The 13,887-nt window shown below is 44.1% G+C and overlaps 1 protein-coding gene across 1 annotated transcript in view; it reads right to left on the reverse strand.

The window, feature by feature from the left end:
- The window catches only part of LOC105979612 (melanoma-associated antigen B3), a 54,326-nt gene extending 40,957 nt beyond the window's left edge, over positions 1–13,369 (reverse strand). Inside the window, 1 exon segment of the mRNA XM_013007527.1 lies at positions 13,247–13,369. Within this exon segment, the coding sequence (XP_012862981.1) occupies positions 13,247–13,369 (123 nt within the window).
- Between the last annotated feature and the right edge of the window lie 518 nt (positions 13,370–13,887).

The raw sequence follows: 13,887 nt of genomic DNA on the forward strand, positions 1-13,887 counted from the left end.
AGATCTTGGTCATTAGTGTTAAGGGTATAGAATCTGTTCTTGAGATATTCTCTAAATTCATATAGGATATACTCAAGGTTGTATTTGGGCTCTTGTGGACTTATATTATTTTCTTCAACTCCAACCTGAATTTACACTTGAGAAATTAATGAATTGCTTCACAGTAGGACCCTGGTCTTGTTTGGGCTGATGATATTGAGCTTTGACATTGTTTCTTCCCATAGATATACAGTAATCAAGTTGATTTCTGGTATTTCATCTGGTGAGTAAAAGTTATTTGCAATGAAGAAACATGGGGAAGTCACTGTTCTTGTAATATTCTATCATGTGATCTCCAGCTTTGTTTCTACCACCAAATCCGTTTTTTGAAAATACCAATTCTTCCTTTGTGTTTCTTTCTTTTGCATTCCAATAGCCAGCAGTTATCAATGGACCTTGACTGAATATTTGATCAATTTCAAACAAAAGAAGTTGAAAGACTTCTTCAATCTCTTCAATACTAGCTTTAGCAATTGATGTATAAATTTGATAATAGTTATATTAACTGGTCTTCCTGGCAGACATTTAGATATTATCTCATCACAGACAGCATTGTACATAGGTCTTGAAATGTTCTTTTTAATGATGAATGAAACACCATTTCTCTTGAATTTGTCATTCCTGGTACAGTTAACCATGTCTGAATCAAAATGACCAATATCAACCCATTTCAGCTCCCTAATGCCTAGAATATGGATCTTTATGCATTCCATTTCATTTTGACAAATTTCTATTTTCCTACATTCATACTTTATACATTCCATGTTCTGATTATTAATGGATATTTGCAGCTCGTCATTTTGAGTCATACCTCATAAGCAAATGAAGTTCTTAAAAGCTGTGCTCCATCCACCGCACTAAATTAAACTCTACTTTGAGAAAGCAGCTCTTCCCCAGTTGTATTCCGAGTGCCTTCTAACCAGAGGAGCTCTTGTTCAGGCACTATATCAGACAATGTTCTGCTGCTATTCATAAGGGTTCAGTATTCCTTCATCCTAGTCCATTCTTTGTTTGGAAGCTGCAATGAAACTTGTCCACCATGAATGCCCCTGCTGCTATTTGAAATGCCAGTGGCATAGCATCCAGCATCACAGCAACACTTGTGACACCAAAATACAGCAAACTGCTAGGTGAGAGGTTATTTAAAAATATTCATATGTCACTGAAATTGATAAAAAATAAACTAATTATTAAATTTAAATATATAATTTAAATTTTATGTTGTCATGTAAACACTTGTATAAATCTGAGACTCTCTACTTTCCAATTTTGGGTTTGAAAAATACAATGATAGCTTGGTGGTCGAACTCAATTCATCCCAAATTTGTGTTTGAGTATTGAACATATGTTTCCCATAAGAAACCGTGGAAAAACCAATAATTGGTTCTGAGGACCTAAAATTCATTTTTCTAGGACTTGAACTCCAAGTTAGCAGCCCTAGGTTGTGGAAATACCCTCCGAAACATCTAAACACAACAAATGCAGTACATTAAATGTCAAAACAATACAGTAAATATATCTTTTCTTTTTTTTTTTAATTTGGAGGTTTACTGCCAGCCACACAGGGAGCTGAGGAGAAATTGAGGAGAAGGGTTCTTTGTTTCATGGTTAAAAATTTCACAGTTTGTTGCTACATTAGCTGCTTTAATCTTCCCCCCCCCCCAAAATGATGAGAACGTTGACTTGGCCATATTGTATTCAGCTGCCAAATTGGACAAGCAGCGACCAGAATCCAACTTTGCAATGATTTCTATCTTGTGGACCTCACAGTTTTGCCCTTCGCTTTACTGTGGGGTCACTAACTTTCTGTGGAGCCATGGTTAGGATACTTTATGCGAAGAAAGCATGGGTGAGTGGGGAGAAGCGCAATGATACACTAACACGGATGTTGTCTGAGTGAGAACAGCGCTTGGACTGACTTTTCACCCCTTTGTGTCCTCAGTGAGACGCAACTCGAGACTTTCTCTAGGCCTGGACAGGTTTTTTCAAGTCAGATTTTTGGTTTGACGATCGAAAAAAGGTACGAAGAGTAAGCAGATTTTTTTTTTCAAACTTTGCTCTTCGAGTAGTGGAAAGTACGAGCTTGGAGCCAGTCAACAACTGAGGTATTATAATATTCATCGTAGGACTGGCATTATTTGAAACAAACAAACAAAAACTGTATTGCTAAGGAAGAAAGAAAAAAAGAAAGAAAGAAAGAAAGGAAATGAGAAATTTGTTTCCGTCATGACAGTGCATCCTCCAGACCTGGTCTTGCCTTTTAAGATTTCTCCATGCCTAGCAAGGGCTGCCCTGTGACAATTTCGCAGGACAGCCCTTGCTAGCCACGAAGAATCAGCAGGCACTTTGTCATGGAGGAAACAGATTTCTCAGTGTAACTTTCCTGATTTTTTTTTCTTCCTTTCTTTGCAGTGCAGTTTTCAATTTTCTTAAAATTCCCTCCTAATAAGTTTCTAGATCACCCTGTATCCCTTGAGAAAATTTGTCAAGATTATCCCTTGGGAATTAAAAAAAAAGTTGCTATAACCTTCTGAACTGACCTCCCTGCTTTGAATTTAACTGGCCCAGCAGATGCGGTTGAAAGGCACTGTTTTAATTGAACCCTTTTTCTAAGGTGTTGTAATGAGACTAACATAGTGTATTACTCAGAGAACTTGTCTGCAGCCATCACTGATAGCAGAAACATGATGAAACACATTGTTCTTTTGAACAAGCCCAGACATGGAGAACTGGAACCCTAGTAGTAATACTTTTTTGCTTGCCCTCATGCATCTAGTAGTTCCCAGTGGTATACTAAAGACCTCACTTCAACATGAGAATAGCTGTGCTTTCTCCATTTCCTGTTGTTTACAGACACCAGGTAACCTTGCTCATTCTTTCCTGTTTCACCCGGAAGTCCCATATCCCAGAACCCTACAAGGTCCTAGGGAGTAACATCCTAAGCTGATGAGAGATAAGATTCCATTTTTTCCTTGGACAGAAAACAGAATTACAATGTACAGGAACTACTTGCTTGTGTAAAAGGACCCACAAGAAAGACTTTAGTGTATTCAGTTAGGGCTTTGCTCAAGGCCACCTTCACAGTTACAGTAGCAAGTGGAATCTTCACAATCATAGGATGCTGAGGAGGTCCTTGATAGCATATGAATGATTAGTCACGTTGATGAAACAAATCTAGTAAGACAATACTGATCCATAAAACCAAATAAACCAATACCCTTCCAAATCTCAAAGATAATTATTTTAAAACACTAAATGTTGCCTCCATAAGTGTACACACCCACCTTGCTAACTGATGTGACAGAGCTTAATTTTACAAATCTAAGGACTTTTTCAGTAGTTTCATTTATTGTTGGGCTCCACTATATTTTTTCTCTTCAGAACAGCATCGCAGTCACCCTCATTTCACAGTACCCCCTCTCACGGCAAAATGAACAGAAACCCATGCTGCAGCACCACAAGAGACACCCTTCCCAAGGACAGGATAAGAAGACAGCAAGAGGGACTCTGCAGCCAACCAAGCTGAATTTCTAGGACATTGCGCAGGCTTTGATCCTTTCTCTCCGAAGACTGTTTTCTGCTTACTGCCAGCCCTTCCCACCAGCCCTCCACCTCCCCCATCCCCAGCCCCAACTGTCCAGTTTACCATTCCCAACAAAGTTGCATTTCCCTTCAGTAAAAACAGTAAATAATAAGAAAGGCTAAATGGAAGGCAGGAGGGAGGGAGGGAGAAAAGAAAGAACCCAGGAGAAACAGGAATGTGAGAGCACAGATAGACAGAAGGGGGAATGGAGGAGGGTGAGAGGATACTTGGGAAGAAGGAGAGGAGGGAGGGTGAAAGAAAGAGGTACCCTAATTCTACAATTCTGATGAAGGTGTGTGCCTTTCGGTTTGTATTAGCAAATTGAAGAAGAATATCATAAAGCAAACTAATCTTTACAGAGATAGTATCAGGACCTCTGAGAAGCCTGCACTGAAACCCAGAACTGCATCTCCGATGGTGACTGTGGACTTTCATCTGATGAGAGAACTTTCTCGTGCCAGTGCTGCTTGCCAGCCAACTGCTGCACTGGCTATCTTAGTGTGCCCACAGCAGTGTTTGTGAAATATTTAAATAGTCCCTTGCACTTTGCCCTTACTATTTTCAAAGAGAAAGGAGTGAGAAAACAAAACACAGGAAAATGAAGGAGAAAAAGATGCAGGCCAATTTTAATACAAATAGGATGCTCATTCAAATGTTTGCTCTGGCCCATGAAAAACAAAATGCCAGGTGAGGTTTGAAGTCAGAATGTAGGTACTGGAAAGCTCACCAGTCGTCAGTTGCCCGACCCTGACTCGTGTGAGCCCCCATGAGTGTCAATAAAACTGTGCTGACTCTCCAGAAGGAGATTCTCAGGTTTTTCTTCCAGGTGTCTCTGGGTGGACTTGAACCACCAACCTTTCTGGTAGCAGCCAAGCTTGTTAACCATATGTGCCAAGCAGAAATCCCTGTAAAGTTTACATGGTTCTTAAACCTTCATCTCCATCGAGCATAAATAGTTTGGAAGTTAAATTATTTTCCTTTCTTTCCTTTTATTTTTTTAAGATCATTTTATTAGAGACCACACAGCTCTTATAATAATCCATACATCAATTGTATCAAGCATATTTGCACAAATGTGGCCATGATAGCGTTAGAAACATTAGCATTCTATTTGAGGCCTTGGTGTCAGCTCCTTGTTTTACCCACCTTCCCCCCTCCCACCCTCATGATCCCTTGATAAATTATAAATTATTATTATTTTCATATCTTACACTGACCACTGTCTCCCTTCCCCCATGGTTTCTTCCCCTCTCCTCTCCCACCTTCCCCCTACCCTCCTGATATCGCTACTCCCGTTTCTGTGCCTGAAGGGTGGGTATATCTGACCTAGATTTCATGTGTCCTGAGCTCTTATCTGTACCTGGATACATGCTGGGCCTAGCCCACAGTGAAAGGCAGGATTGGGGTCATGATAATGTGGGGTGAGGAAGCCTCAAGGAACCAGAGGAGTATTGTGTGTTTCATCACTGCTACATTTCACCCTGTTTGACTCATCCCTTCTGTGAGGGGGTGTCCCATCATTTCGATGTTTATTGCGGCCTAGTTCACAATCACAAAGAGTTGGAAACAACCTAAATTCCCATCAATAGACAAGTGGATTAGAAAACTCTGGCACATACACACAATGTAGTACTACGTATCACTAAAAAGCACTGATGATCGCACGAAGCACATCCTCTCATGGGAAGAGTTGGAGGAAATTATGCTAAGCGAAGTTAGCCAATCACAAAAGGACAAGTACAACATATGTATAATCAGCACAGTAGAAGCAGAAGTAAAGCTACTTCTCTCACACTATATGGGTTGAGGTACAGGCAGACAGGTGGGGGACAGGCCAAACCCAAGGATGTACATGTCATTCCAACACAAAGAAGGGGAAAGAGCAGAAGGGGGAAGGTGATAAGGGGGGGAGAAGGGGGGGATATGATGGCACTGGGGAGCAGGGCACTTACTCACCCAGGGAGAGAGTATTGGTTATATCTCCACCGAACTGGGAGTGCATACAGACCCCACCATGGCGCACCAAACCTTGAGGACAACGTAACCACATGGAGCAGTGGATGAACAGACTGGGCTACAGGGCCGGCCCCAATCAGAGCCAAACTGACCCCCTCCCTAGAAGAATGTGTTACAGAGGACAACACTAAACCTACAGGTCAAGGAGAGGGCCGGCCTGCCACCTCCACACGGAAACAGACCAAGAAGGGAAAAGAAAGAGTGAGATTCTAGACCCCATGTCCACACACCAAGTCCTAAGGAAGATGCCCCTGCACTGAGTTGCTAAGAATTCTTTTGAGAGAGCTCTTTGTGCTAAATGTAGCCAAAGGGAGCACAGTGGAGGTACCTACCCTTTCAACCCAAGTGTAGGAGAGAACTAGTGGTGCTAATCTCTGTCCTCTGCAACTTGAGAGACATTATGACTCTGAGACAGAAACCTAAAGGGCAAGCGACCGGCTGACTAGCTTTGATGACGGAACCCAGAATAGGGATGGGGCAGAGCGAGGTAGCCTGTGCTCTCAACATTGGCCCAAGCCAAAAATGAAATAGAATAAAATAAAATAAAAGAAAGGCTTACCTTGAAAAAGAGAGAATACATGCATCGTGTATGCTCAAAACCAAATAAAAAGGCAAACCAATAAAAATACAAAACTCACTGTCAGCCAGTCAATTATGACTCAGAGCCACCCTATAGGACAGAGGGGAACTGCTTCTTTGGAATTTTGAGGCTAGCAGTCTTTATGGGAGCAGAAACCCTCCTCTTGCCCTCTTGGAGTACCTGGCGAGTTCAAACTGCTGATCTTGTGGTTAACAAGCCTACCTGGAACTCATCATGCTACCAGGGGTCCATGTATGGTGCTGTATGTAGGTTGATCTTATATCCTGTATAAAACAAAACAAAAAAATGTTGCCTAAAAGGATCCTCAGGAGAGTGATAGCCATCTGGGAACTGAGGATGGGATATGCAACACTGGAAAGATGATCAAAGTAGTCTGGAGAGAGAGAGAGAAAGAGATTCCAAGAGATCACAGATGAAATGGTTGTGGGGTTGTCCAAAAATCTTATGAACGTACACAGAAGAAGTGTCAATACCAGGCATCTACCATGGCCAGAAGAAACTCCAGCATCAGCTTCATTGGCCAGGTATCAACTCATTTGCTATCCTGGCCTTCTTCTTAATATCTTTCAACTCTGGTGCTATCTCCAAATGGAAGTAGCAAGGTACCAAGTATAGTACCTTGATAGAAATCTCCACTGCCCCACTGTATCCAGTTAATTTGAGGAAGGCACGAAACTTGGGGTGGGCTAGGGAGGATTAGCTATTCACCTTCCAAAACTGAAATACCAAACTCACTATCATCAAGTAAATTCAAACCTATTGCAACCCCTATGGGTCAGCATAGAACTGCCCCTGTGGGTTTCTGAAATAGTAACTCTTTATGGGAGTAGAAAGCCACCTCTTTCTCCTGAGGAGGGACTAGTGGTTTCCAACTGCTGACCCTATGGTTAGCAGCCCAGCTCGTAGCCACTAACCAATCTGCCACCAGGGCTTCACACTCAGTGAATCTTAATACTCAATGGACTTCTCCACTCTGAGAATCCAGTGGGTCCACATGAGGAACTCCATCACCTTTAAGGTAGAACCATTTATTTGTTTAATTTTATTATTTTATTTTTGTGGACATTTCCTTTCATTATAAATATAGGATATTGTTAATAGTAATTGTACAGAAAAGAGATATAATAGTAGGTCTAAGATTGCTAACAGGGAGCCCTGGTGCTGGTGTAGTAGCTTATGCCTTGGGCTACATACAAGGTCACTAGTTCGAAATCACCAGCCACTATGGGGAGAAAGAAGAGCCGTTCCTCTCCTATAAAAAGTCACAGTCTTAGAAACCCACTGGGGCAGTTCTACCCTGTCGAGTAGAGTTGCTTTTAGACAGGAGAAACTCACTCTCTGTGAAGGCTGCTACCCTCAGAAAGGTCTATTTGTGAGGTTGGTCCTTGACTGACATCAGGAGCTTTTATTTCTTGCCTAGCATAGAGGGGTGGCTCCGTGTGCCTAGACAGTTTGAGCAAACAATACTGAGGACCTGTTTTTTTTGGGGGGGAATTGGATTTTGGTATATGCTAGACAGAGTGGGCTTACCTGACAAGCCCCCAGCAAATAGCTAGGGCACTGCCCCAGGCAAGGGCCCCAGTCTTACTATCAGACAGAGATCATTGCAATCTTGATGATGCTGGATCGAACTTGAAACTTGCTCAGCTGACCTCCCTCTTGACCCAACCTGAATTTGTTTTAGGCGCAAGGATCTCTGGCGTGGTCCATGACAAAAATTTCTTTTCTGGATTTTTTTTTCTTGAGGGTGGTCTTTTCTTTCTTACTCATTACTTGTATTTTTATCTTTATATTATTATTATTTTATCCTTACTACTTTATTTCGATTTTGTTTTTTTATTGTTTCTATTGCGTTTCCCGTTTTGTGAAGCACAGAAGGAGCGGATGCATAGAGATAATAACTGATGTAAGGGTTTTTAGGAGAGGTCGGGGTAGGGGTGGGAGATAGGGAGGGTCAGGGAATTTGTAGAGTAAAGAATGAATGTGGGGAGAGGGGAGGGAGCACTAGAACTGATTGTGATTACACAACTCATTTTAAAGGCGATTTCACCATGGGGTTGGGGTGGGTTCTAAAATTGATTGTGGTAATGGTTGTACAATTCTTCTTGATATGGTTGAACTATTGAATTGTATGATAGGTGGATTAGGTGTCAGTAAAAACGATGATGGCAACATATGTACAACTGTGCTTGATACAATTGAATTATGGATTGTTATAAGATCTGTAGGAGCCCCCAATAAAATGAATAATTTCTAAAAATGTAAAAACAACAACAAACAAACTAACTAGGGCACTGATTATCTCCTGGGCTTCCTTGGAAAGAAACATTGTTCACACGGAGTTGCATTCTGATACTGGGGAGAGAGTGCCTTCTTTGTGACCTCTTAGGGGAGGGAGACAGCATAACAGAGACGCACACGCATTCCTCCAGACCCCATCTGTATCATTTTCCATTCTCTAACTATATTCTTATTAAGGTGCCCTGGTGGTGTTGTAGTTGTGAGTTGGGCTGCTAATCACAGCGTCAGCAGTTCAAAACCAGCAACCACACCATAGACCAAAGATGGGGCTCTTATTCCCATGAAGACTTCCAATCTCAGAACTCTATGAGGCACTTCTACCCTGTCCTATAGGGCCATAATGAGTCGGAATCAACTCAATGGCAGTGAGTATGGTTCGGTTTGGGGACCCAGAGGTGGCAGGGGTGAAGTTGGCTAGAATGAGTCAAACTCATTGACATAACTTTGTCCTAACTTGTTAATGGCCAGCTACTGGACAGTGACTCATGGCGAGCCTATGTAAACAGAGACAAATGAAATGATGCCTGGTCCCGTGTCATCTTCATTATGGTTGATATGCTGAAGTCCACCGTGCTGGCTACTATGGAGTGTAAGTGCCTTTCAACCTAGGGGCCACATCTTCCTGGCCTATGTCAGAGAATAATCTGTTGGGATCCATAAGCTTTTCCTTTAGCTAATTTTCACAAACCGATCACCAGGTCTTTCTTCCTAGTCTACCTAGTCTGAAACCTCTGGCAAAACCTGTCCAGGACACCCAGCTGCTATTTTAAATCAAGTACAACAAGCCGACAGACATTTCCAACATTGCTTCAACATTATTCAGGGAAAAGATAAGAGAGGGCGGAGAAAAATAAAGCACTGTTGGGGACTCACCCACTGCATGGAACAGCAGCTGAATGGCTAGCTGTCTGGAGAGATGCAACTTACCTATCGAATTTGAAAATGATAGAACCATCCAGAATAACGGAATCATTGGTACTTCTAGGAACTTTTTAACGGTGCTGCCTTTCATAGCTCACTGCCACTGAATAGAACTGTCCCTGAGGGGTTCCGAGGTAGTACATCTTCACAGAAGCGACGGTTGCTTCTTCCCCTGGTTGGTCTGAACCACCAACCTTTCCCGTAGCAACCCAGCACCTAACCCTCTGCCACCAGCAGGCTTTGTGCTGGCCAAATAGAGAGAACAAAAGCACAGCCCGGGTGAGGCTCTGGGTTTTAGTTGTCTCCTCCAGGCAGGAGGACATGGGCCCCAACCATTTCCAAGAAGGACTTTTCCATGTACCGAACCTGGCAACAAGTAGTTTTCAAATTGCGCTTTCCTCTGAGTAGGAAGGGGACAAACTGGATTCCCTTGGCTGGTGCAGGACTTCCGATCAATCGAATCTCAACTGCCATCCTGTGCATGCTGATGCAAAGTGAGCCTCCAGGTAAGACAGGGCAGAACTGCCCTTGGGTGCTTCTGAGAGCCCTCCCACAGAGCCTCTGGTGCTTTCCCACTATGGACTTCCAGGACCAAAGTCCAGTGAGTCACCACTATGCCACCAGGGCTCCTTAAGATAAACAGGAGGGAGAAAGCACAGGGGAGGAGAGGGGAGCAAGCTCACAAACACTTTCAAGCTGTTGCAGAAGGCCTCCACTCCCCCCTCCCCCCACTTCCCTGCATTCCAGCAGAGTTTGCTTGGCAGCCCTGAGGTGGGCCCTGTAAAAGGTGGCTTGACTGCTAGCAGTGTGAGGAAGGCTGTGCGTGGCATCACACTGAGAGGAAAAGAAGGGCGGCCAGGATTTCAACAAGGACCTTGTATTTGATGACTGTGGCCTCTGGGTGTATGATTACAAATGATACAGGATGTTTAATATTTGTAATTTCACAAATTCTAGAAGGATGGTCCCAGTCAGAGCAAGTTGGGGTGGAGGGGGTGGGGAGGGGATGAAGCGGATTGGAAACAGAACAAGTATCCATAAAGACTGCTTTGGGCCTGGGAGGGTTGGCTGCCTTATTGGGACCTCTGAGAAAGGGAACAGGACCTGCCAATGGAGAACCACTTCTGGACTTTTCAAAAGCAGCTTTCTGTTTGCTAATGTGCTCATATCTGAGTGCATCCGTTTGAACACTAAAAGAAACAAGGTTGAAAAAAAAAGGGAGCGGGGCTTGGCCTTCCCACAGTCTGCCTGGCCTTGCTGTGCATGGATGCTGTTGATAAAGATAAGCTGCTGACTTTTTTCCCCTCCAGAAATGCGTGTTCACAGACCCTCCTGGCCCCACCAGATGCTAAATGGAAACCCGATACTATCCGCCTTGGGCTGTTTCAACTTCAGTCTGGCAGACAGAAAGCAGGCAGACGCTCAATGAACAGAACTGGAGTTCTGAAACTATTGTAGGTGAGGATACCCTGCCTTGGAGGCCCCCATGCACGATGCCTGTGCAATCTAGGTCCTGGCAGATGCTCTCAGAAACGGGCTTGTTCTCCACTGGCCTCTGAGCAGCTCTATTTTGGATGCCAAGAAAAACTGCCTTCCTAGCTTGCAATTTCCATGGAAAGCTGCATAATGGAGGAGGGCACCCACACTGCCTGAGGCCCCTCTGCCCACCTTAACAGATGGCAAGCTCCACTGCCTTTCAAAGATGTCCCACTGCTAATTATCCATGACTTTCTAGAGTTGTTACAGTTTGGGGCAATGGGCTGTTAGCCTGATTCTACTTTCCCCCCACAAACCAGGAGGCTTCAAAAAGGTCAGGGGGAAATGCCGTGATCTTTAAGTCGATTTTCCCATAAAGCTTTTTTTAAAAAAACATTTTATTGAGAGCTCTCACAGCTCTTGTGACAATCCATACATCAATTCTATCAAGCACATTTGTATTTTCTAGACAATGTACTTTCTATTGAGCCCTTGGTGTCAGCTCCTCTTTTTTCCTCCCCTCCCCCTCTCCACCCTCGTGGCCCCTTCACAAATTATAAATGATTATTATTTTCATATCTTACACCGACCATGGTTTCTGTTGCTCGTCCCCACCCCCCCCCAGGGGGGCAGTGCAGTTATGTGTCAATCATCGGGATCGGTTCCCTTTTCCTCCCCTCCTGACCCCGTCTTTCCTCCCCTTCTTTCCCACTCTCCTCCTGGTATCTCTTCCCCCATTCCTGTTCCTGGATTCCCAGGAACTTTATAAAGACTCTTTGTACCTAACCAAGTGTGTTAGGCCGGGTTGACTAGAGAAACAGATCCAGTGGCATGCATATATGTGTAAGAAAGAGCTTTACATCAAGAAGCCAATATGCATCAATAAACCATCCCAGCCCAGTCCAACTAAAGTCTGCTAGTCCATAAGTCCCTCTCCAGACTCACGTGGCCACATGCTATGAAGCAGAATGCAGGAAGATCACAGGCCAGTGGGTGCAAAGCCTTGAGGATCCAAGGGTGGTGGACGCACTTCCAGGACTCTGGCAGGTCCCAGCGTGGGCTCGCCATGAAGGTGAAGGCACAGAAGGCAGAGAGGGGGAGGTACCCAGGACCCTCCTTATGAGAAGGCCATGCCCACAAGGAGTTATCATCAGCCTGTGACCTGATTGATAGGCTAGACTACACCTCTACACTTTTATATATCAAGCTGACATGAAATGATGTGACTAGCACACCAAGGCAGTTTGTTTACTAAATGCCATTGTCCCCAGGAAAGGGGATTGAGCTGTGCTAGCCTATGAACTGAAAAGTTGCCAGTTTGACTCCACTCAGTGGCTTTCAAGGAAGAATACCTGGCAATTGGCTTACATAAAGATGACTAAAGCCAAAAGCTAACTCATGGCCCTCGAGTCAATGCCAACTTCTAGCGACTGGATAGGATAGGGTAGAACTTTTCTTGTGAGTTTCCAAGATGAACTCTTCATGGGAGTAGACCACCTAGGGCAAAAACCCTATGCGGCTTCTACTCTGACACGGGGGTCACAAAGAGGTGGAATCAACTCGATGGCACCTCACAACAAAACAACAGACTCCGCTGAATCAATGATCCAGTGAAAAGGGAGAGATTTGTGTAAATCAATTTTGAAAAATAAATCAACCAAGAACTAAATAGCTTCAAAAATCTGTATTTTGCCTTGACCAATTCCTGGGTATGACCCTGTCTTTCTGGTTAGAGCAACCCTGTAAGACAGGGTAAGAACAACCTCGATGGGTTTCGGGGCTGTAGACCTTTACACCAGAAGAAAGCCTCATCTTTCTCTCTTGGAGCGCCTGGTGGTGTCAATACTGCTAACCTGGCCGTTAGCAGCCCAATGCTCAACCCACTCCACCGAGCGCATTCCTGATTAAGTTCTAGACAAGTGTTTTTCTTGCATGGGATCTTCACAGAAACAAGGTCTGGGTACGAAAAGACAAGAATAGGGAAAAATCTCGAGGTACGACTATTAAATGGGACCCCACTGATTTTTTAACAATGGGGAAACAACAGCAGTCCCCTGGGGAAACTGGGGAGGCCATAAGGTGGGGGAGAACATTTTTCAGAATAGTCCAGGAAGCTTTCCCCTCTTCTTAAAGAACAACTCCTCTTGCTGCTTTTCCAATGGGCTAAGCTTGCATTCAAACTGACTGCTGAGCTGAATCAAAGCAGGCAGCAGCGCTGAAGATGGGACAACATGAGGTGCCCCAGCTGCAGCACATTCCCCACAAAACACTATCTGGAGGTGGATGAACCTAGGTCATAGATAACAAACCCAACAGCAACTGAAGGTCTTAGACCGTCCTTCTAATGCCAGGGACTCGGCTGAGTATCTGGGCTGAAGCATCTGCTCTAGGGCAGATAAGGCCGTGGACAGCACCATAGGAGAGGCCGCCATGTTGACAGCCTTGTTAAGCTGCTGGCCTGCGTAATATTTGTGCTTGGTGCAAGATCCTAACGTGATAAAATTCTGTTTCCAGAGAGAGAAGGCACGTGTCCCCTTTGGGATTGTACTTCCTGTGAGTATGCCCTAAGGTTGGCGATTCAAACCCACCTGAAGACAACTCAGATGACATGCATGATGATCTGCTTCGCAAAGGCCACACAGCCCGGAACACCTGTGAAGCAGCTGGCCACACCCAGGTGGTTACGGTGATTTGGAATAGACTTGAAAGCAGCAGCAATAACATCCAGGCTCGGCCTCCACTCTGGAGGATGCCCGGATCAGCTTCGACTTATTGGCCAGGCTTGGGTTGGGCCTGACTTATTGTCTTAGACCCGATTAAAAAGGTTCATAGAGAAACTTAACGAGAAAGCCAGGGGGCTTCCTAAGACAGATCTCTATGGTCATTAGGATTTGTTTGAATTGACAAGTCTAGGTCCTCTAAAGTGTATAACAAAGTTGAAATGTTGCAG

The sequence above is a fragment of the Echinops telfairi genome, unplaced genomic scaffold (assembly GCF_000313985.2).
Source record: "Echinops telfairi isolate 266 unplaced genomic scaffold, ASM31398v2 ScPeMD7_7436;HRSCAF=8474, whole genome shotgun sequence".
Lineage (NCBI taxonomy): Eukaryota > Metazoa > Chordata > Mammalia > Afrosoricida > Tenrecidae > Echinops > Echinops telfairi.